This window comes from Mus caroli, chromosome 9 (assembly GCF_900094665.2).
Source record: "Mus caroli chromosome 9, CAROLI_EIJ_v1.1, whole genome shotgun sequence".
Taxonomy (NCBI): Eukaryota; Metazoa; Chordata; class Mammalia; order Rodentia; family Muridae; genus Mus; species Mus caroli.
In genome coordinates, this window is record NC_034578.1 from 72,873,827 (window position 1) to 72,899,065 (window position 25,239).

At 37.8% G+C, this 25,239-nt stretch overlaps 1 protein-coding gene across 1 annotated transcript in view; it reads left to right on the forward strand.

Moving 5' to 3' along the window:
• Nucleotides 1–25,239, forward strand: part of Bmp5 (bone morphogenetic protein 5) — a 124,092-nt gene that overhangs the window by 89,876 nt on the left and 8,977 nt on the right. Inside the window, exons 4-5 of the mRNA XM_021172253.1 lie at nucleotides 8,552–8,746; nucleotides 22,399–22,475. Of these exons, the coding sequence (XP_021027912.1) occupies nucleotides 8,552–8,746; nucleotides 22,399–22,475 (272 nt within the window). The remainder of the gene's footprint in view (nucleotides 1–8,551; nucleotides 8,747–22,398; nucleotides 22,476–25,239) is intronic.

The window sequence follows — 25,239 nt, forward strand, 5'->3', positions numbered from 1 at the left end:
CAAGTATATTTTAGAGTTACTGAATCCATGGCTTATGTGTACTAGAATCAAACTTACCACAGGCTGAACATGAGATCAAGCAGACATGTCAATGTAAAACAGGGGACTGATTGGCTTTCTGTGTAGTCGGCAGTAACGGGTGTTGTATGTCTTGCTTCAAAGACAGGGGACTTAATTTGCTCATATTCCATCACAGGTGTTCTGGGTTAGTCAGTCAGCAGCAATAGGTTTACAGGAAGGTTTAAAGAATTTATTCTAATGTCTTATAGGGATATCAACACGTAGACTCTGATAAATTCTTAAATGAATGCTTTTCAGATTGCATATCCTCCAGGGAAATGAAATGCCCTGATTTAGAAGCACTTAGCAGTGCATCAGCTCGACTCTGCTTTCTGTCAGAATATCTTCAACAACCCTGTTTTGAAAGAATTAAAGATGTTTGACTTTACATATTTTTTTTCCAGAAGAAATCACCTAGAAATATAAAGCAGGAAGTTTAGGATAGGCCTTTGGTACAGTACAGTGATCTAACTTCTCTGCTAAGGTAAATCTGAAAGAGACTCAGCTGGGTTCTTGGTGAATTTGCCCCAACCCTCTGTTCTCAGTGTTTATTCAAACCAGTAAGGTTGGAGTGGTAGAAACTGAAATCTTAAATCTCCATTCTCTATTATAAAACAAATTTTAGTAGAATGGAGTTCAGTCTCATTTATCTTTCTAATGATTTCTATTTCAGGGCAATCCTCTGCTCTTTGGTAGACACCTTCATCCTATTGCTTGCCCACATTGTAATTAAACAAGCAGTGGCCAAAATGCCCACACATATGCTAGCAACTTCTTGTTTCTTTTTTATCACCTGGGACCTGCACAACAATTTTAGGGTACAAAAAGGATGACATTTTGCATACAGAGATTGACTGGGCATTCTTTTTTTTCCCCATTTTTTATTAGGTATTTAGCTCATTTACACTTCCAATGCTATACCAAAAGTTCCCCATACCCACCCACTCCCCTACCCACCCACTCCCCCTTTTTGGCCCTGGCGTTCCCCTGTACTGGGGCATATAAAGATTGCAAGTCCAATGGGCCTTTCCAGTGATGGCCAACTAGGCCATCTTTTGATACATATGCAGCTAGAGTCAAGAGCTCCGGGGTACTGGTTAGTTCATATTGTTGTTCCACCCATAGGGTTGCAGTTCCCTTTAGCTCCTTGGGTGCTTTCTCTAGCTCCTCCATTGGGGGCCCTGTGATCCATTCAATAGCTGACTGTGAGCATTCACTTCTGTGTTTGCTAGGCCCTGGCATAGTCTCACAAGAGACAGCTATATCTGGGTCCTTTCAGCAAAATCTTGCTAGTATATGCAATGGTGGACCATCTAGTGATTGCCATATCCAGAGATCCATCCCATGATCAGCTTCCAAACGCTGGCACCATTGACTGGGCATTCTTTATTCTACAGGCAAAAAGATAATACCAGTGCCAGCATAAAATTCTAGGCTCCTATATTTAAAAAAAATTAATTACTGTGTTTCATAACCCAAGCATTTTCTTAAACATCAGCTGAATTTATTCTTTACAAACGGCATCCCTTTGTCTCTAGAAGCCTTTAGTGAGAGCACTGGAAGGCTGCCACATTCTTCTGCAAGCCTTCAACCCTCTTCACCTCTCTCCCCCTCTTCCTCATGTGTGGGAGAGTATATGTGTATCTAAACTTGAACAACTCCTCACAACCAAGTCCTTTGCCTCCCGTTATCCTTTCATTGCATCTCTGCCCCTGCCCAGAACATAGATTTCCGACAAGGTATTTTACAAGGGAGCTATTTTCTCCTTTAGCATTATCTCTTGCATTAGTACAGAACTGCTAATGTCTTCTGATTGCTGGTCTATTAATCTAGAGAGCTCCTCTGATTCTTTGAACTCTGATTCTGATACAGAAGACCATTTTAGACCTCATTCTATTGCTTCCATCCCTCTCACACAGGGAGAATGTGTTTTCTACTGTGTCACTCAGCTAACCAAGTCCCAAAGTAGGACTAGCTCCTAGCATTTTACAGAAATTTAGATTTAAAAGGCATGCGATATTTTCTCTTTGTTTCTAGGCTTAGTGACGAATTGATTGTAATAGAGCTAGAAACAACTCTGACTTTCAGCCTCAAAAGTTACTTCTTTATAGTCTTTAGTGCCTTGCTTTATATAGCTCATTCCTCCCCCATTCTCTTATTGAAAGTAAATGCTTTTTTCTCACATAATATATCCTGATTATGGTTTCCTCTTTCTCTACTCCCAATTCTTTCGCATTTCCCTTCCTATCCAGATCCACCTTCTTCTATCTCTCATTAGAAAACAAATGGGCTTCTAAGGAATACTAATAAAATAAATTAAAATAGGATAAAATAAAATAAAAAAAAAACCCCACACATTGGGATGGAACAAAAGAAACAACCAGAAGTAAGAAAGCCCAAGAGATGGAATGAGAAACAGAGACACACTCAGGAATCCCATAAAAACTGGAAGCTATAATAAATATGCAAACATATACTGCAATGGAAAACAAGATAAAAGAAAATATATAGACTGGGCGGTGGTGGCACACGCCTTTAATCCCAGAACTTGGGAGGCAGAGAGAGGCAGGTGGATTTCTGAGTTTGAGGCCAGCCTGGTCTACAAAGTGAGTTCCAGGACAGCCAGGGCTACACAGAGAAACTCTGACTCGAAAAAATAAAACAAAACAACAACAACAAAAAGAAAGAAGCAAGAAAGCAAGAAAGCAAGAAAGCAAGAAAGCAAGAAAGCAAGAAAGGAAGGAAGGAAGGAAGGAAGGAAGGAAGGAAGGAAGGAAGGAAGAAAGAAAGAAAGAAAGAAAGAAAGAAAGAAAGAAAGAAAGAAAGAAAGGGAGAAAGAAAGGGAGAAAGAAAGAAGATATATAAATAAAATCTTACTGTTTTTCAACAGGAAAAGCCCTGACATGACATTATGAGACACTATGACACTTGCAGACAGGAGTCTCCAAAAATGCCTCTGAGTTTGTTTTCTGTGGGCCAACCTGGGCATGCACCCTGCATTTAAGCATAGTTTGTCTCCCCAGTGAGTCTCCCATGGAGGAAACTAAAATCCTTATTTGCAAGTGGTTATCAGTTGGACATTGCTTCTGGGTTAGGGATGGGGGCATGCATCCTCTTCTTTCAGCTCTAGCACCCCATCTGGTGCAGACCCCTGCAGGTCCTGTGCATGCTGCGTCAGTCTCTGGGAGTTCATATGTAATTCAATCATGTTGATTTAGAGAGCCTTGATTCCTTGATGTTCTCCATCCCCCTGGCTCTTACACTCCTTTTGTTTCCTCTTCTGTAGGAATCTCTCTGCTCCAAAGGGGAGGGTTTGATGGAGGGATCCTGTTTAGGGTTGAGTGTTCCAAGGTCTCTTTCTCTGCTGTGTGGCTGTGGGTCTTTGTGTTTGTTCCCATCTCTTGCAGGAGGAAGCGTCTTTAATGAGGACTGAACAAGACACTGACTTATAATTATAGCAGAATGTCATTACGAGTCCTCCCCAACCACTTTTTAGACAGCGGCATCTGGTTTTAACCTAGGTCCCTGGGTTATCCAGTCTCAGGTTTTTGGTTACCCAAGCAGTGCCGAGTTTGGGTTTGAGCAGGCCTTAAGTTAAATCAGATATTGGCTTGTTATTTCCATAGTTTTGTACCGTCATTTCACTAACATATCTTTCAGGCAGGAGACCAAAGGGTTTGTAGCTGGTTTGATGTATATGTTCTACCTTTGGTTGTATGCAGAGTACTTTCCTGTCCAAAGAAGCTAGAACACTGGGGTGAAGACACCAGGTCAACATCTTCACATTGGTTTTCATACTACCCCTCAAATCGCTCTTATTTTTAGCTGTTTCTCCCCATATTCCTTCTCTCATCTGCTTCTTTCTTCTCCACTTGTCCCTCCCATTCCAGACCCTGTCCCAGTCATTCATAACTATGTATTCTTTTTCCTTTTCCTAGGGAGATTTATCTGTCTTTCCTAGTCCCTTATTCTACACTTAACATCTATGGTTCTATGTATGCTAGTTTGATTATCATTGATTTGACAGCTAATATTTATATATAAGCAAATACATGCATACATGCATACATACATACATACATACATACATACAATTGTCCTTCTAGTTCTGGGTTACCTCACTCAGGATGATGTTTTCTAGTTCCATCAATTGTTCTGCAAATTTCATGATTTCATTTTTTTTTTAAAGACTGAGTAACACTACTTCATTGTGCAAATGTACCACATTTTCTTTACACATTTATTTGTTGAGGGACATCTTGCTTGCTTTCAATGTCTGGCTAATATAAATAGAGCAACCGTGAATATAGTTAAGCAAGTGTCTATGTGGTAGAATGAAGTGTCCTTTGGGTATATGCCCAAGAGTGTTATAGCTGGATCTTAGGGTAGATCAATTCCTAGCTTCCTGAGGGACTACGACTGCCTGGCTGTACCAGTTTGCACTCCCACCAGCAATGGGTGGATGTTCCCCTTGCTCCACATCCTCACTGGCATGGGCTTTCATCTGTGTTGTTGACCTGAGCCACTCTGTTAGGTGTAAGATGGAATCTCAAGTAGTTTTCATTTCTATTACCCTGGTGGCTAAGGATAGCGAACATTTTTAAAATGTTTCTCAGCCATTTGAATTTCCTCATTTAGAATTCTGTTTAGATCTTTATCCCATTTAAAAAACTGCCTTATTTGTTTTCTTGCTATATAGTTTGATGAGTTGTTTATATAATTTGGATATTATTCCACTATCATATATGTAGTTGGTAAAATATTTTCCCATTGTGTAGGCTGTTGCTTTGTTCAAATGTATCCCTGTTTGATTGAAGCTGTTAAGCTTTTGCCATTGCATGACACGTGTGAGTCCTAATGTGCCCAACTGTGGATTCAGGCTAACATCTTTACCTTCCCTATATTAATGGTCATTTAATTTCACAATTTAATTTCCATTACATATTCAATCTGTTTTTCAGTCCTTGTGTCTATTTTTTTAACTTGGAAACGAATACAAACAAGGACAGCTTTGAAGAGCTTTGGTAATATAAAAATCACAGTTTTCTTAAATAATAATAATGATAATGGTTTAGGTTCCATCTATTTCATATTTCCAATACCTAACATATACTATACATTTAATTATAAGATTAAAAATGATAAATTAAATTTTAAAATTTTCACTATTTTTATTATATGTAATATATTCTATGAACATAAATTTTTAAAGCAGTATTATTTTTCTATAGCTAAAACCAAAAACACTGAGAGACTTTGGAATTAAGAAAAAAAAAAGAAACATTGCAAACAGAAGGAAACTTGGAATGTGGAGTTAAGTGCTTTTTTAATTATAAAAGTCAATGCATATTGTAATGACTAGAAAACCTTTTTTTCCCCACTGTGAAGTCCTTTACAGTAACCTGTTTCAGAATCAGAAAGATCATATATTAAAAATGGTCCCTGCAGTCATCAACATATACAAGTAAAGTCTAGCTACTGTTAAATTAACACTTCGTTAAAATATCAAAGTAAACGTTTCAACAAATACTTTTTTATGTTATATTTCAAAACAGGACCAAAAAAAAAAAAAAAAAAAAAAAAAAAAAAAAAAAAAAAAAAAAAAAAGGAAAGAAAGAAAGAAAAAAAAAGAACAGCTTGCCAGTTCTATTCCACAGCAGTCAAGTTTCTCAGTTTGCATTTTCTTTTCTTTTGCTGAGCTCTCTGTTGCTGGAAACTCTTAAACAGATTTCAAGGGCTACACCTGAATAAACACGTTGTAAAAGTGTTTATGTATTGAAGTGGGTCAGTTCAAGGTATGGTATTTGGCTGGAACTTCTAATTTCTCTTTTTACAGCACAAGGACTGCCAGAAGGAGGAAGTCTGAGCTGAATTAATACATTTGTTACAGTGGAAGCAAAATGGAAACTACTCTAACCACAAATCAAACTGCCTCTTTCATTTATGCCAATGATACAGTTTTTCTAAGAAGTATATACACTCTGGCACAGAGCCACCATACGTTTGCATTTGAAAGGAAAACTTGTATGCTTATTTGTTTAAGGTTTACTGCTTGGGTTATTTGTAAGCCTTTTCCTGGTAGGACTGACTGCAGAAGGGCTTGTGGGATAACTTTTCTCTGTTATAGGACAATTGTTGACGATACCCATGTTGCCTGGATTGGTGCAAACTTTCTTTTAAGAACTAGCATCGCAACATGTGAAGGACCTCTGTGTCTCTTACAACAGCTGTATGAACTCTTGCAACACACACTTATTTTCTGATGGTAGAAAGTCTCTCTGTACAATTCATGCGCACAAAAAACTGTTTATGTTGCCAAAATACACTATCTTAGAAACAAGGGCTTATTTGGTCAAATGACACTGATGCTGTCTTAGGGATTTGCTTCCCTTTTCTTTATTCTCTGGTTGGTTTGGTCTTGTAGTGGACCTTGTAGTGGAGGTTGCTTCATAGTCTTGGCTGAATAAATATTTTAAGAAAACATGCACATTTCTCAAGGGGCAAGCCAGAGTCAATCATGCACATATTTCAAGCCATGTTATATATTACCCTTACAGGATCAGTAACTTCATATCTAGACTAGTAACTGCAATAAGTCTGAGTAATTCCCATGTAAAGCTACAGCAGAAAACTAAATAGTTCACCTTTTTGGGGTGTGTGTGTGTGATTTCCATGGAACTAGAAACCAATCAATGGTTTTCTTTGTGTATATATAGCACAGAATATATATTAACTACATATATAGTATATACATCATCTAGTTTCATTTTATATAAACATATAATTTAAAGTGACAATTACTTTAAATTGGAAGCATAGTAGTAACTCACTCCTATAGTGTTTGTGAAACCATATTTAAATAATGCATAGAAAGCACCCAGAAAATTATATAGTATACTCAGAGCAAGTACTCTAAACATTCTGGTACAATTATAAATATTATTGCTACTCCATGGGAAAGGCAGTTTAATTCACCTCAGTTTCTAGAGCCTAGGATACCCTGACTTGTAATACACTCTGGTTTCTCCCTCTTTCTCTGGTGTGCAGCCACATGTATAGATTAACAAGGGTCTAAGATATAAACTAAGTACAAATCAAGCAAGCATTGATAAGCTCACGTAGAATTTCCTTCTGTACTGAGAGTTACCAGACTTCATTTGAGTCTTCTGAAATCTCAGGCAACTTTCAGTTCATGGAAACTCACTGGGAGAGGAATTTAGAAATTTCCACATTACTGAGGCCATCTCTCCAGCACTGCCCAGGTGAGATGCAGGGCCACTCTACTGAGTGCCGGTCCAGCCCCTCTCCTGGGCAAAGTGGGAGAACACACCCTGGTGATGTGGGTGTAGGAGAGCTGGCAGGTTGACCAACTCAGCTACCACCTTGGCCTAGACCCAGGGCTTTGAGTTGTCCCACCCCAACATCCGTCCCATCTATGAACTGCTGAAGCATGTAAAGGGGCCTCTCCTGCAGATCCAAAGCTGCAGGATCTCCATGACTCAGGTCAACAACAGGATATCCAAGAGGAGTTCTGGTTAAGATGTAGTATTGATGGTGTAGCAGAAGTCAGAAGCCTCAAACCAAACCAGTGACTCATTGCAATGAACATTTGCAAGATGTATGAATAAAGGGTATACTATGTGACACACAACAACATCCACAGCAAGACGTCTATGTATGTATGTATGTATGTATGTATGTATGTATGTATGTATGTATCTATCTATCTATCTATCTATCTATCTATCTATCTATCTTGTTTTCTTTTTGTGGGGAGATTACAAAGCTGGAGGGTGGGTATGAAGCAATGGGGAGATGAGTGAAATTGGGGTGCATGATGTGAAGAATCAATAAAAAGTTAAAAAAAATCTCCGTTTGTTCAAAAACATTTTACAATGAGAATGGAGTTCACAAGAGGCTGTATTTCCAGAAGTCTCCCAGAATGACAGGGAGAATGCTAATGGTAGAGTAAACAACTTTGGGAAGTTTCCTGATATTGGCCAGAAGTGAGAGGGAAATGGCTAGCGGAGCTGACTTACCCAAGAAAAGCTGAAACTGGCTGGAAGAAGTAGAAATTCCCTTCAGGCATGTCAATCTTTATCACTTAGAGAAAAAAATTATAGGGCCTTTAATGCAGAAAATCCCAGAGTTGACTTTGGAAACTATATTTGATGTGGAAATTTCTAGGCTGTTGGAAAACAAGTCTATCACTTTCCTTGAATTCAGTGAGCGAGAGTAGCCATGGGATGCGACCTGGTATGCCTCTATGTGTACTATGCTGTGGTAGAGGGGACAAGAGAGACAAATATGCCTAAATATTTATTTAATCATAAATATCAAGGTTTATGAGAATCCAATCCTTAGTTTATAAAGTCTATAAAGAAAACATTCAGATAAGGCTTAAATTGTTTTCTCCTCTTCAAAGTATTGCAGGCTCATTCACACTACTTTATCTTTCTCATAAACTACATGTTTATATATTTTGTTCTAGGACGCAGCATCAATGTAAAATCTGCTGGTCTTGTGGGGAGACATGGACCTCAGTCAAAACAACCATTCATGGTGGCCTTCTTCAAGGCAAGTGAGGTACTTCTTCGATCTGTGAGAGCAGCCAGCAAACGGAAAAATCAAAACCGCAATAAATCTAACTCTCATCAGGACCCCTCCAGGATGCCCAGTGCTGGAGGTAAGATAGAATGAGCATGACAGTTGTGCTCTGAGAATTATTGGGTCCTATGTTGCAAGTCAAGTTGCCACAATAAATTTGCCAGCTGCATATACCTTCATTTGGTACATTAAATCATCTAAGTGATGTTTCTAGCATCCCCAGAATGTTTCACTGGTGAATCACTCAGTAATTCATTTAAAAATAACTATGATGTGCCTTCATGTGTTGAAAGATTCCATTCAAATTAAAATCAAGCTGGCAGTAATAAAGTTATGAAGTGGCTAAGTCAACAAAGTCTAGCCAAAATGAAATGACACAGTTTGCAGGCTGACTTCCTCAAGGAATGGTCAACCAGATGAATACAGCATACAGTTCCTTCTTTCGTGTTTAGGTGTGAATCATGTAGCTCTTTCTAGAAGCAGGAGCATGGCAGACTGTCAGACAGTCAGGATGTGTTTGAATGGAATCTTTCAACACATGAAGGCACATTATTATTGGGTGGGCTGATACCTGGACTATCCAATCTCGTGCATACATAAAACTTTTCAGCAAAACATTACAGATGTGCAGCTGATATAAATCTACTTTGATTTTAATTTAATCTCCTTTTGGTTAGAAGAGGAGATAAAAGCATCACTGATTAGAGAGTGGGCAAACGCCTGTGACTTAACTATATACTTTATGTCAAGAAGGGCCCTGGTTAGTCTAGGCTACAAGCATGTTTCATATGAGGTGAAACTGATGTCTACATTATTAAAATAATCTATATCCATCTATGAAAAATAGATTTGGTGGCTGACTAATCCTAGCATATGTTTACTGACGTATATGCTTCTATGTTTATAACCACCATATATGCACAGTACTTTGCAAGGCATAATGGACAAACAGATGCATAGAATAGCTGTGACTCTCGCCAACAGTATTTCAGCAAATTAGGAATCCAATTTCAAATAGCTTTCACTAATATTTTTAAAATCTCCATTTTTTTTTGAGGTTACTTCAATGTAACAAATCTTCTAGAAGCCGAGATTCTCAAAAGACGGAATTCATTCACCCTCCTAAGGTGTAGTTGTCAGATTAACCATGTTAGGCAGAAATCCATTTGGTATGCCTAGAAAAAGAGGCAATAGGAGATAATTATATATGGTACTACGTTTTGCTGACTTAAATGCTACATATATAAAATGAATCTTTCAAAGAGAGTTCTATTGAAGAATAATGGTAGTTTTATACTACTTTGTTAAAGACCCTCACAAAATATTTAGTTTGGCAAAAACTATAGTCTCTAAATATGAAAATGGAGAAAAATAGTCTAAGCCCCTCTCTCTTCTTGCAACTACTACCTTGTCAAAGTTTATATATATATATATATATATATATATATATATATATATATATTTATATATATATATATATATATATATTCAGATAGAAAGTTTCTGAATTTGACTGGAATATTTTTAACTTAATGTGGCACTGTGCATCAAGAAAGGAGTTTTCTAAAACTGAGTAGAATCGTCAATAATTTTTGAGGAAGCTGGAAAGCACAAAGGACAGCCATGCTCTTATTAGTCAAGCTTATAATTACTCTGGCAGAAGGTTCCAGCAACCAGAATCATCAAAGCCCTTTTCCATGTGGGCCAACTCTATTTATCTTCTCTTCTTGACCACAAAGTAACAAATGTCCTTCTATAACCATCGATGAATAAAACATATGGAGCAGCAGTCAGGAGCCTTTTCACCAGTTTCCCAACACGTTTAGTGTATGTGCTTATTATAATATAGACTAATATTTCTTTTTTGCAAAGTTTGTCCTTGGCAAGCATCTCTGTAAAATATGTGGTAGATGGTTTTGAAGCTCATTCATATTTTGATAATAAGAAAGTAGCTGGTTTTCTGTGAGACTTAACCTTTCAATAGGTAATAATCAAGCAGACTGGAAAAGCCTCCAAGGGTTTGGGTTAAAAGGTGGGGCTGAAAGAGAGGGAATGGTAACATAAACAGAACACTTGATACTTGTGAGGCTTGAAATGCCAGGGAAAATGTAAAATTATCCAAATATAAATAATAGATGCTATAATAGTACCAGGCTTTTATAATAAATGATAGAACAAAGACTCCCTGACGAACACAGGGTAGAGGCACGTTAAAGAAAGTAATGATAGAAGTTTGTCAAATTGCAGTTTTAAACGCATCTCATAAAGTATTGGAAGTCTGAAAAAGCACTTGGCATAGGTGAATCAAAATCCAGGACAGGTCATTTTGGCTATTTTAGTTCACTTTTGTCCTGTTTCAAAGAGTCTTATACTGGACATGGTGAGGCACTTGTGTAATCCCATTATTTAGGAGGCTGAGGCTAGAAATCCAGAATTCCAAGCCAACTTGAGTTCTCTAGGGTTTGTGTAAAAACAAAAAAAGAGGAGGGGGGGAGGAGGAAAGGGAGTAGAGAAACAAAGAGAGATGATAAAAAGAAGGCATGAAGGGAGTGAGTGTGGGAGGGAGAAGACAGAAGGAGGGCTAAGGAGAAAAGTATGAGTCCTTCCTTAGGGCTTCTCAATGTTCCCTGTCCTGTACATAATCCTACAGGAGAGGCTAGAAAAGTATGTGCCCACCAAATACTTATGATTGCGCCTGGAAAACCACCTTCCAAATTCAAATGAATATTTGTAGAATCATTGCTTTTAGATTTTTTTCAGAGATTGCCAGTCTCAGGTCCTTTGTCAAGAAGGTTGAACAGGATCCTGTAGAAGATAGTGATAATGTCACATTGACCATGCCCAATTTCTTTCTTTCTTTCTTTCTTTCTTTCTTTCTTTCTTTCTTTCTTTCTTTCTTTCTTTCTTTCTTTCTTTCTTTCTTTCTTTCTTTCTTTCTCTCTCTNTTCTTTCTTTCTTTCTTTCTTTCTTTCTTTCTTTCTTTCTTTCTTTCTTTCTTTCTTTCTTTCTTTCTTTCTTTCTTTCTTTCTCTCTCTTTCTCTCTCTCTCTCTCTCTTTTTTAAAATTTGGATGGTAGAGGAAAGAAGAAAAGACATTAGCTACATTTTAAGCCAGCCATTCTTGAGGATACAAAGGCTTTAGGTTGATAAGGTTTTCAAGGAACCCATGGACCATGATGTTGTTTCAAGAGTTACATAAAGTACTCCAAACAGCAGAGTATTAAGAGTCTGTGAAAGCTAACAGGAAATATGCCAAGTCCCAGCTCACTCCAGAACTCTGGAAAACATTTTACCACATGCTTAGTACTAAGAGTCCTTGAAAGTGGATCTGGTCATGTGGTGGTCCTGCTTAAAGCCTTGATAGTGTCTCAGGGTTGTTCTCTCATACAGTTAATCCTAACTCAAACATTCTGCATGTATTCTCAAATAAAGTAAGTATTACCTCTTGTCTAATGTATACAATGGAAACATACCTTTTGAAACATATCAATCCAAACAAGAGACTAGACTCAATTAAATTATCTAGGATGCTTTATAAATACATCGCCAAAAAACCATCATAAATGATATCTTATGTATTTTAGATGTGATTTAGTCATATTCCTAGCAAAATGGTCGGATTCTTTTAAAATGTCACAGTATTTTTAATAAAACTAGAATTAGTGTAATCATATAATTTTAAATGAACATTTTACTTGTTTCTGAGTGAAGTCTCTAAAATTAACACTGGAATGAAAATCCCACAGTGCGTGTGAGCCAGCGGGGAGGGTGTGAGTGTGCCACTTGTCTGCCTTGTGGTGACTTGGATGAGGGAGAGATGTCCCTCCCTTGCCTCTTGCTACCAATGGCAGGGAGGAGAACTGACCTCAAAGACACCAGAGCAGGAGAACTGGTCTTACCACTTTCCTGCCTCAGCACCTGGGAGAGCAGGCCTGCTCCTCACCTGGGCAGCACAGTAGAGCTGGCCCTGGATGTCAATGAGCCAGCCCCTAGGGCATGAGAGAGGGAGACCAGCAGGGTGAGCAGCTCAGATAACTCTCATGCCCAGATCCAGGTCTTTGAATTGACCCACCCCAACACAACATCTACCCCATTGATGAACTGCGGGGGTGCATGAAGGGGCTGGTCCTATAGAACCAAAACTACAGAATCTCCCATAACCTAGGGCAACAGCAGGATATCTGTCAAGAGTCCCAGTGTAGTTACAGTATTGACAGAGGAGCAAAAGCCAGTGGCCATGTACCAGACCTATGAGTCAATGCAATGAACATTTGCAAGCGAAGACGTGTGGACAAAGGGGTGTACTGTGGGACACACTGTGACACACTATGGCTTCTGCCATGAGGGTGTTTGTTTGTTTGTTTGTTTGTTTTGCTGTAGAGGGGAGGTTGCATGGGTGAAGGGTTGTTAGGAGGACAAGAGGGGATGAGTGAGATTGAGGTGCATGATATGAAAAGAATCAATGAAAAGTTAAAAAAAAAAGGAAAACCCCCACAATGCTACATATAAAAAAATATTTCTAATCTAGATGATCTGTATAGAAATTAACATTTAAAATTGATTGTTCTGTGAATTGTGAAAGGTTTTAGCAATCTTTCCCAAGCAATTACTCTGGCACATCCAGTATGTCATTACTTAACCCTGGCTTCTTATTGGCACATTTCATTTTCTATCATCTATCCATTAATACTGACTGCATCACTTACTAGGTGTGTAGTCTGGGATATGACCACTAGGTGACTGTTGATCGTAACTACTCAGAGTTTGTATGGAATCAAAAGTGAGACCAGAAGGACAAACAGTGAATGGAGACATTTGGGAAGCGTTTGTCTAGAGAAATCTAGCAGCTAGTTTGAATCCAAAGTTTGTAGATAGAATTTGATGTCAGCAGCCTCGAAGGCAGTGGTTCTCAACCTTTCTAAGGCTGCAGCCCTTTAATGCAGTTCCTCATATTACCCAACCACGAAGTTATTTCATTGCTACTTCATAACTAATTTTGCCACTGTTGTGAATCCTAATTTAAATATCTGATACACAATATATCTGATAAATAATTACTGTGAAAGGGTCATTGAATGCCCAAAGGGGTTGTGGGCCATAGGTTGAGTACAGCTACTCAAAGGTGTAGATGCCACTGGTGTGGTTTCAGGGATGCTTGGCTAAACAGAATTAAGGAAACCTTCCAGGTAGCTGTTAATTTATTGGTTACTGTTTTGTGTCACAGATTAATCCCCTCCAAAGCACATCTATTCCTATATAAATGAAAGCAGCAGTCCCTCTGGGGCATGTTGTACACATTCAAGTTGGTAATTCACATAGTGTAGCAACCTGACTCTCTTTTTAGGTTTATCAAAAGTTTCCTTGAAGAATATGTGAAAGTCACCCTATTGAACAGTCTGTTTTGAGCTTCATTAGGCTATATTTATCATATTCTGTGAATAAATTAATTTTTGTCCTAATTCTCTATTTGCTTACTTCTTTTTTGAAAACTAAAAAGAGAAAGTTAAAAAATATCATTTGCTTTGAAAGAGAAAAACATTTCAACATATTAGTTAATTTAAACTGTTGTCATGCTTAAATGTTGTTCTGTTTTGAATCTCTCTATATAAAATATGTTTACATATAGATATCTGCATCTATCTACCATTACTCTATCAACTATACCTACTATATATCATCTAGAAGTTATCTTTGATAACTCTTAAGTGCAACATTGTTGATAGATATATGGAAGTTTTTTGTTTTGTTTGTTTGTTTTTCCCTAATTTAGTCAATTATCGTTCCATTTATATACTCAGCCCAGTGTATCTTCATTTGCCTTTTCTTTTTCATATCTATTTTATTTTTATTGATTATTTGGGAATTTCACATCATGCACCTCAATCACTCTCATTTACCAGTCCTTACATGTTTGTCCTACTCCCTTGTGACCTCCCCCTGAAAACTTAAAAATTAAAAAACAGATAATAATAATAATAAAAACAAAGACAAGTGAACAATAACAACAACAAAACCAAAACAAGTCCAATATGTGTTATCCATATACTCTCTGAAGCACGGTCAAACTCTCAGTGGCCTGCCCTTTAAGTAAAGCTGAGTCCTTTTCCTCCTACACCCCCACCAGAAGTCACCGATTGTGGGGAGCCGACTTCAGCATGCTTATCACACTTTCTAAAAGTTCTCTAAGATGGGTTCCTGTTTAGACTGTTACTCTTCAGCACAGACCACGGATATAGCCCCCAGATGTGGTAGGGCCTGGACCCAGGCAAGGCCCTTGAGGACAGCCCAGACCACGGACATCCACTTGACCTCAGGCGACAGTACAGGCTATTCACATCGATGTGGCCCCTGAGGCAGCACGACCCATGGGCGTCAACATGGTCTCACACTGCAGAGACCACGGACATCCGCATGGATTTTGGTGGTAACCCAGACCATGGACATCAACACAGACCCAAGTTGCAATAACACCATAGGCCCAGACACGGCCCTCTCAGGTTGTAGTTCAGGCCACCCAGATTAACATGACCCCAGTCAGACCACAGACTTCAGCATGGCTTCCGATGGCAGCTCTTCATTTGCTGTTTCAATAGTCAGAGCTCAGAACATTAAAAGTTTATATAGATCTCAGGGTTTTTACTCCCCCACTTCTATTTCATTGTGGGTTTATTATTATTATTTTTAGGTAAAAAATAGAATGATATTTTAAATAAAAATTAAATTTGTATTGTTCTAGAAATCAGTTATAAAATTTGCCTAAGTACTTAATATTTTCAACATTTGACATTATTTTTCCAATGCTACTACCGTTAAAACCATGCCAGGGAAATATGTTTGAAGTAAGTTAGTGTATTGTTTGTAGTATTGGCTGTTGCACCAGAACTTACTAGTAATTTTTATCATGACTTCTTTTTAAATTTTAATATATTTTTATTTATTAAAATACAAACATATAATTTCTTTTAGTTCTTTTTCTTTACCAGTAGTCCTCCCATTTCTCCTTTTCACCCCATCTCAAATTCCTGACCTCCACTTCTTTGTTATAATCAACACATGCACACAAATACAAACACAAATACACACACACACAAACAGATGAAAATTCAGTCTCCGATTCCATTCAGTGTTGTTTGCAAGCGCATGATTTTAGGGATGGTCATTTGGTATTGGCTAGGCAATTAAGAGCCTTATCTCTATTAGAGCCTTATCTGTAAGGGAAGATCCTTCTGCTCTCAGTATCCCTCAGTTACCTGGAATACTTTGTTTAGGGGTGGAGGTTCTGTGAGAGATTTCCTGCTTCATGTTACCTGTCTACTGTGCTTGTTCTGAGATAGGCAGCTAAGTAATGGGTGAGGCTTCCCTGTCAAGGAAGTTTCTAGGAGACAATCACACAGTGGATTCCCTGATCTTCTTCTCCTTTTATTTCTGGTCATACAATCTTTCTGCCTTCTCTTTTTCCGTGTTGCCCGAGCCATCTATAAGTGTAGGAGTGGTGTTGGAGATGAATCCAGTTAGGCTGGGCTCCCAGGGTCAGTTCTTCTCTGTATAATGATAAGTTGTGATTTTCTGTAATGGTCTTTATCTTTTGCAAAGGGAAGCTTCTTTGGTGAGGCTTGGAAGTTACTCTGGTCTGTATGAATAAGGAAAGTATTTTGAATGCACTTAGGTAGTATGCTGGTTTAGTAAACTGGTGGTTTTGGGATCTCCTCTTAATATCCATGACCTCACTAATCCCTTAACTAGGTTTTCGGCACCAGACATGGTGTTCCTCTTGTTGGATGGGCCTTAAGTTCAATCAGACAGCTTTTGGTTGCTGCTACCAGTGCCACTATTGCACCTTTGAGAATAACTTGCCTTGATGTTTGTTGTTGTGACTTATAGGCTTGGCAGCTGGGTGAGACTGTTGGCAATTCCTCTATTGGCAGCTTACTTAGCACCATCCTGGACTATGAAAGTTAGTCTCCAGGGAGGTGGGTCTATGGTCAGACTCCGCTTGTATCCTCCAAGTCCTGTGTCCTACATGTGTAGTGTTATCAACATCAAGGCTACCTTCAATCTTTGCATCTGAGAGTATAATTGGATTGATCAACAACTCAAACCAGGGTTTCTTACGAATGGTATTAGACAGACTAAGGTTATTCAGGAGCATTGTTGGACCAAGTGTAAACTGTACATCTATATGTAAATATACAATGGTATGCATTTTAGGAAAAAGTAAAAAAAATAGTATGTTCCTTTATGGCTCTTCCAAACACCTTTAGTGTGATTTTTTTTAACCTCCTTCTTCCCATTCCTTCTGAACTCACCACATTACCACTTCCTTAGTCCTTCCTTAGATCCTTCATCTTACTTGCTCTGCTACCTCAGTCTCTAGTGATTCTTCTTCCTTCCTCTGTGGTACCTTTCTGATCTCCGAGTTTCTTTGGTTTCTCCAGGTTATCAAACAGACATGTGATGCTACGGAGCCAGGAACTTAACCTCACATGAAGACATGTGGCTTTTGTCTTTCTAAGTCTGGCTTAGCTCATTCAGTAAAAATTATTTTCTAGTTCTACCCACTGCCTGACATTCTGACTGGGATGATATAAAATCTCAAGTAGCTTTAACTTTCATTTATTTGATTGCTTTTATGCTTGACTCTTTTTTGGCCCATTCGTCACTCAAAATGATGTTTTTGATTTCCATGGGTTTGTGCACTAACTAGAGACTTGCTTGCTGTCCACTTCAAGTTTTATTACGTTATGGTCAATATAGGATACATGGAGTTACTTCAAAATTTCTGAATTTTTTAAAGATTTGTTTTCTGTCTCAGAATGTATTTTTTATTACAGAAGCTTCCGTGACCTGCTGGATATGTTTATGTGTATAAATACACACACACACACACACACACACACACACACACACACATCATTGGGTTTCAGGTGGAATATTCTGTAGATATCTGTTAATTCCATATGATGTATACCATTTAATTATGATATTAATTTTCATCCAGATGATTTATCTATTGGAGAACGTGAGATATTAAAGTCACCTACTACTGTTAATAGTTTGATGTTAATCTGTTTCTTTAATTCCAGTAGTAAATTCTGTAAATGAAATTGTTTTTACCAGAGCTTGGTGCATATATATATATATATATATATATATATATATATATACACACACACACATATATATATATATACACGTATACGTGTATATATATATGTATATATATACACATATACGTATACGTATATATACATATGTATATGCACACACACACATATATATATGTGTATATATATATATATATGATTGCAATGTCTTCTTGGTTAATTGTTCCCTTAAGTAGAATGAAGTGTCTTTGTCTCTCTACACTGGCACATTTCCATTTGTAGTTTAGTTTGCCAGGCATTAGGAGTAGTATTTGTTTGATTCCTGCTCCCTTTGTGTTGGAATTCTTCTTTCCATCCTCTCATTTTCAGATGCTGTCTACCTTTCAATCTGAGTTTCTTGGAGATAACAGAAAGATAAAGTTTTAAAAATCCATTCAAATAGCCATTGCCGTTTGATTGGAGGGTTAAGGCCACTAATATTTAAAGTTATTATCAAAAGGTATGTGTTGGTTGTAGTCATCTTGTTTGTTTTTTGCTGGTTTTAGTCACACTTTGTGTCTGAGTAATTATGGGAATTTCTATAGTCTCTTGCTTTTGCTTATTCCTTTCTTCTGTCCAAAGTACTTCTTCCACATTTTACTTTGAGTTGCCTGATAGTTATGAATATCTTAGCCCATTTGAACCGTGGAAAGCTTTTCTTTTTCCTTTAATGCTGGCACATAGTTTTTCTGGGCACAGTAATCTTGACTGACAGTTGTGATATTTAGATCTTGGAATACATTGCTTCAGGTTCTTCTGGGTTTAAAAGTTTCCACTGAGGAATTAGCTGTGTTTTTCTAGTAGGTTTTTCCTCTATAATGCGATTTGTGTTCTTTCTTTTGAAATTTTCAAGAATCTTTCTTGTTTTTTTTTCCTGTATATTTGTGACATAACTATGATTTACCACAGGGTCCTCTCTGGCATGCCTGTTGGGATTCTGTGTGCTTCTTGCATCTTTATGAATATTCTTTTAATTAGTTTATGGAAGTTTTCTTCTATAATCTTATTGAAGATCCAGTTTTTGACATTAACCTGTGATTATTCTCCCTAATCTACAATTTAAAGATTTTGTCTTTTGTTGGCATCTCACATTTCCAGTATGTTCCTTTCCTATGAGTAAAAAAATAATATTCTCTCCTAGTTTGTTCTAGTTCCTCTACTTATCTTCAAGTCCTACTCTGTCTTCTACTTAACCCATTCTACTGGGATGGATGGAATCCCTTGACTTTTCTAGTAGAGTGATTTAGTTTCTCAATTACAACTTCATTTCAGCTTGAGTTCTTGACAATGTTTTCTCTCTCTTCTGTGAATTCAGTCACTTCATTCAGACTTATGTTTGTGTTTCCTTGCAAATCCTTCAGGTACTTTCTCACTTTGAGTTTATTCTTTATAATTTTACTGAGCTGTTTACGTCTTCCTTAAATTTCTCATTTTTTGATAAAGTTTATGACTTTTCTTTAAAGTTCTATATCCTGGGGTTCATCTATAATTCTCGCTGGAGAACATTTCTTGAGGGTTGGTGGATTTTTGGTGGGGTAGTGGAGGTGGTGTCTTTATCCTTCATATTATTTTTAATATGAGCTCTAGTCATGTGGTCTTTTGCTGTTTGTATATTTAATGTGGGCACAGCATGCCAGGCTGGGGCTTAGGCTGTGCCACCTGGTCTGAACCTGGAGCCTTGGAAAGATATATTTCAGGCTCATCAGGCTGGTTCAGGCTCTTCTTGTGATTTCAGGTCTTAAAATTAAGTAATGTACAGGCAGGATAGGGTCAGGCAGACTCACCAGGCTTGCCCCATATACAGGATGTGTGGGCTTGGCTGAGCCTGAAGAGGGGTCTGGCACAAATCCCTCAGAACTGGGAGATCAGAACTGGGTGATCAGAACTGGGAGAAGTTGTGAAGGGGAGTATAGATATGTTGCATGTGCCTTCATGCAATGTGGCCTGTCCTGAAGGTCTGGGTCTGGTGATTTATAAAGTGGGGTAAGGAGCCCCAGGAGAAGGTCAAGATTCTTGGCAATCTGTGGGCGTACTGGGGTTGGGCACATGACTTCATCTGTAGACCTGTACATCAACAGCAGAATTATGTCCATTTTATTTAATCTCCTAAGGGCTGCCAGTCAATATTTTTAAAGCTATAAACATCATTTCTTAGACCTTCTTCCTGCAGCTTACGCTGCCAACTATTGAGAGTGACCCTAACTACAGATTTTGCTGATTTGGGTAAAATATTTACTTCACCTAGTGCCCATTAATTTTTATTTCTGACAGAATAAGCATACAGGTATAACTCTCCATGACATCAGAATCTTGGAACAAGAATCCATTGTTCCATGTGTGTATACATATGTGTATATATATCACTTACTTTTTATGAAACTATTAATGAAATGAGATATTTGGGCCTTTAAATTTTATTCATTTTCCTTTTTATAAGCATGGAATTCTAATAACCATACATGTAGTTTATATTTATCATCTATTTTCTGAATATTCTGTTTGTCTGTCTATCTGTCTATTTATCATCTATTATCTATCTATCTATCTATCTATCTATCTATCTATCTATCTATCTATGTGTGTATGTAATATATTCATTTTATATTTTTGGTTAAAAACATACTCATACACTGCCTCAATAAAACTGTTGTATTATTCAGATTAAGGAAGAAGTTTCCCTGAAAACGAGAGGACAGAAACTGAAACAAAATTTTCTTTATTTCTCACTATTAACATATATTTATTCAGTCATTACATAAGAGGGAAATTATACTATCTCATTTTCTAAACTGATATCAAACAAATAATCATTTGAAATATTTATAAAGATAACAGAGTCAGCATTTGGTTTCTGGTTCAAGACTCTTTTATTTGCAATTCAGTCATTAAGTTGGAAGGTGAAATAGTGACACAAAATTTTTTTGAAGGATGTTATCTATTTCTCCTTCATTTCCCTTTTTCTCATTGAAAATAATACAAATATTTTAGAATGTTATTTGTAAAGAGTGGGAGAGAATTCCAGAGACAACACAGAAAATGTTTTATAAAGTTTTACATTTACAAATGATTTTTACTATGTTTCAGATGCAAAATAGAATTTTACATTCACATTTAATTTATTAAAACAATTATACAAATTTTAACATCTTAAAAATACATTGCAAAATATGTAATAAAAATAATGTATCTGTCAAATTATTCATGGAAAACTGTAGGGAATAAGTACATTAATTCACCAAATATTTATGAAATATATATTATGTATCAATTGCTATTTCTAGTACTTGATATATATCAATGAAGCAGAGTTTAGCAGGTTTTCTGACTTGGTGAAGATTTATGCTACGGGAGCACAGAGATAAGAAGTAATGCATGTAAAGAGTAACCAATCGCAGAGAAGGTCACTGAGTGTAAGTGAAATGTACATCACTTGTTTATGTGATCAGAGCAATGGGGACTGTTGGCATCAGTGTTACAATATTAAACGTGCTAGTTAGTGAACAACCCTTTTACAGAAGATGGTGCTTGAAAATAACTGAACAATACAGCACTCAGCTGTGTTGATATCCATGCAATAAAATACCAGGAAAAGAGTACAGCAGAGTCAGGGCCCTGAATGAGGTCCAGATTCAACTCTGTGTGTGTAACAGGAGGTAGCTGTTATGGGTAGCAAAGGCAAGGAGGAGAAGAATTACTGGAAATGAGTGAGAGAGGTAAGGGGACCACCTCACAGCAAGCCTGTATTCACTCTGTAGATGTCTCATGTTTGGTGATGCTGGAACCATAGCAGGGCTTCTATCAGACAAATGTATATTTAATTTGATAAAAGCCCACTTAGCACTTTATTGTAGGGGTACAAGGGGAGAAAGACTACCACTCATGATATGACAGTAATTCTGGCTAGTTACGGTGGCTTGGTCCAGGAGTAATGGTGGAGACTGTAAGAAAGTGGGTTTGAAATCTATTGAAAGTTGTGTGGGAGACTTCCTGACAGATTGGACGTGAGAATGAAGAGAGAAGGGAGTGGGTTGTCTGAGCTATTTGTCTGACTGTTTTTGTGTTTTTTGGTTTTTGGTTTTTGGTTTTTTTTTGCCTGGGTACCTCCATTAGTCATGGATGAAGATACCTAAAGTGACTATGCATATATGTTTTATATTGACAGCACTTATTTAAATAAGATCTCCAAAGAAATTGGCATCTCCTCTGAAAGTATCTAGGCAGAAAATATTGTATGACCATGCAGCATATATTTATATAAATAACCACTATAGTAGGACTGGATTAATGAATAATGACACAGCTAAAGTTAGAACTCAGTGAATTACAGCACCAGCCTATGCCTGAATATAGATGGCAATAGAAATCTTTTCAGAACTTTATAAAGCAAATGATATTATCTACATTCTACACATGAAAATTGATTGACAGCCAAAATTCTTGGTCAAGTCTCAAATTCCTGTTTTACATCTTCAAAACAAAATCTTCTGGAAACCTTATCTTATAATCTCATAACAGAAACTATATACCTCTATACCTAGTAGGCAGTCATTTGTTTAAAACCTGAGTTTTTGTTTTTGTTTAATCTGTAGATTATAATACCAGTGAACAAAAACAAGCCTGCAAGAAGCACGAACTCTATGTGAGTTTCCGAGATCTGGGATGGCAGGTAAGATTGCTCAACTTGGGGCTTCTTTTCTGTTTTATCTAAAATCCTTAGCAAGTCTAGTCTTTGTTAGTAATTGTTCCTATATAATAACCATTTTGAAGACTATTCAGCATGTGGTTCACACATATCATTTTCTTGTTTTTTTTTTTTTTTTTTTCCTTATTGGAACATAATCGGTTGGGTTTAACAACTATCTAAGGAATAAGACAATACTGTCCATTAACAATCCCAAGTCTTTTGTTTTGCATTTGCAGATGAGTCGTGCAACTCACTATGCAGCCCACGATGTCTTTGATTCCCTCTTCTGCTTCAGTGTCCCATGTATTAGGATTCTAGGCATGTACCACCATGCCCTGCATATATAATAAATATTTACCAATGTGTTCATTTTTATACACACATGTGTGTCTTGTCTGTGAGCATGTGTGTAGGCTAGAAGAGACCATCATGTGTCCAGCCCTTTCCACCTAACTCTTTGAAATAATTATCTCTCAACTGAGTCTGGAGCTCATTGTCTTTGGGGCTATGATGGTTGCCAGGAAGGGCCAATGATTGTCATGTCTCTCCTACTTCAATGTAGAAAATCCTGGGATTCCAAGCAAGCATGACTATAGCGGTAAATTATTAAACTGCTCCGAGCTCCCAGTGCATGATCACATTACACACCAGGGTTCTCTGGATTTGCGAATGAAAAGACACACACAAGCTGTGTAATTTTTAATATGCCATACTAGCTCAATGACTGGGTCACTCCTGGACTCCCCTTTGCTATTCTTGAATTGATGCTTGCTAAATCTGTATTTCATCTCCGCTACCCCAGACCCAATTGGGGGAGTGGCCCCTGGGGCCGATTTCCTGGATTCTTACTTGTCTGAGGGCTCCTAAGTCTGATTTCTGCTTCCCCATCATGGCGATCCTGCTCCTTCTCTCTCTGCGTCTCTTTCCCAGGAATTCCAAAAGTCCCACCTCAGTCCTCCTGCTGAGACATTGGCTGCTGGCTCTTTATTGACCTGTTAAAAAACAAAACAAAACAAAACAAAACAAAACAAAACAAAAAAACAAACCAACTATTGGTAGGGACCTGCAGTGTGAACTTCCTTGTAAGCACAAATCAAACCCCCAACACATGACAGACTTCCCTTCCCTCATCCCCTTGTCTCCCAGATTTTTACCTGGGTGTTGGGTATCCAAACTCAGGCTGTGTGCTTTCGCAGTCAGCACTCTCACATATTGAGTCTTCTTCACAGCATCTCTAGAACTTTTAATTTCATGAAGATAAAATACTTGCTTGGATTATTATAAATGCCTACATTAGCTCCACTACTATCACAGTTCTGTTTAGGAAATAGAAATTCCAGCTATAAAGTTTTAATCATAAACCAAGTTTGCAAGAATACTTTTCTTTCACTTGAAACTCTTATTATTTTTTTAAATATGCTTCACAAACGAGGTAAAGAGGAAATTTAGAAAAATAACTTTAACGGTTCTGAAAACAATTAAATATGAAGTTTTCAGATTTCTTTTGGTATTCTATTGACCCGTCCAGCAGGTCCAGTTATTCGAGGGTCTCGAGGGGACCTCCTAAGAACCAAATGGGGGGAGGAGAGACTGACACCAAGTGCAGGAATGACAGGGCAGAAGCAGTCTGAGTAGCATCAAGGTGTCACTGTATTCAGCAAGGCTCAAGGCTTAAATGCACAAGCAAAAGAGGAAGTATTTCTCAGCAGGAGGGGTGGGGCAGTGGAAATTTTTCTTTTGGCAGCTACACGGGGAAGCATGAACTTGGTGGTATCAGGGTGTGGTCAGGACATCTGGCGCTGACTTAGGGCTGGAACATTCTGTGGTTGTTCTCTGAATGGTGCATTGGTAACCTGCTTTTGACCCCCTTTTCTTCTCAGGGGAGAGGCCCAATTTGGAGATCAAGACAATAGAGTTATCTTAATAGCTCCCAACATTCTATTATAACAAATTCTCAGTTTATGAGCAACCTTCAGAGTATTATATTCACAAAATTAAAATAATGATACAAAATAATATTAAGATGAAACTATATATTTCTATTGGTATTTTTGTTTTTAAATATTTTATTAGTTACCTTGAAATTTTCATCTAGCATATTTTGATCATATTCACTCTCCTTCCTTAACTCTTCCCAGGTCCTTCCCATTTCCTTACTCTTCCAACTTTAGATTTCTTAAAAAAGAAACCAAGACCAATTTGTGCTGTTCAAATATTTTAATAGAAACTTATTTAGGGGTGGGGTTACATATACAATTCCCTTCTCCACGCTGAGATTTGGTCTGGCTTTGGGTCTTGTGCATGCTGTCACAAGTACTGCAAATTGTGTCTTTTAATATCTTTCTGCTCTTCCTTCCACAGTGTGAGCTTTGGAAGGAGGTGGGTGTAGTATATATGTTTCATTTAGGGCTGATCATTCCACAGTCTCTTGTCTAGTATGGATGTCTGTGTTAATCACTATGAACTGCAATACAAACTTTTGTGATAAGGAATGAGAGGTACAGTAGCCTATGGGTTTAACAAGTCATTAGGAATTGGTTTACAGCTCTTCCGGTCAGAAAAGCACCTGGGTAGCTAGGGCGAAGGGTCGGCTGACACTCGCCAGCTACCCAGAACACCCGCCACAGGAACTTAAGACTTCTGGTGAGTGGAACACAGCTTCTGCTCCAATCCAATTGCGTGGGACCTGAGACTGCATTAGTTAGGGAAGCAGAAACCGGCCTGAGTAGGGCCACAGGCCTCATCC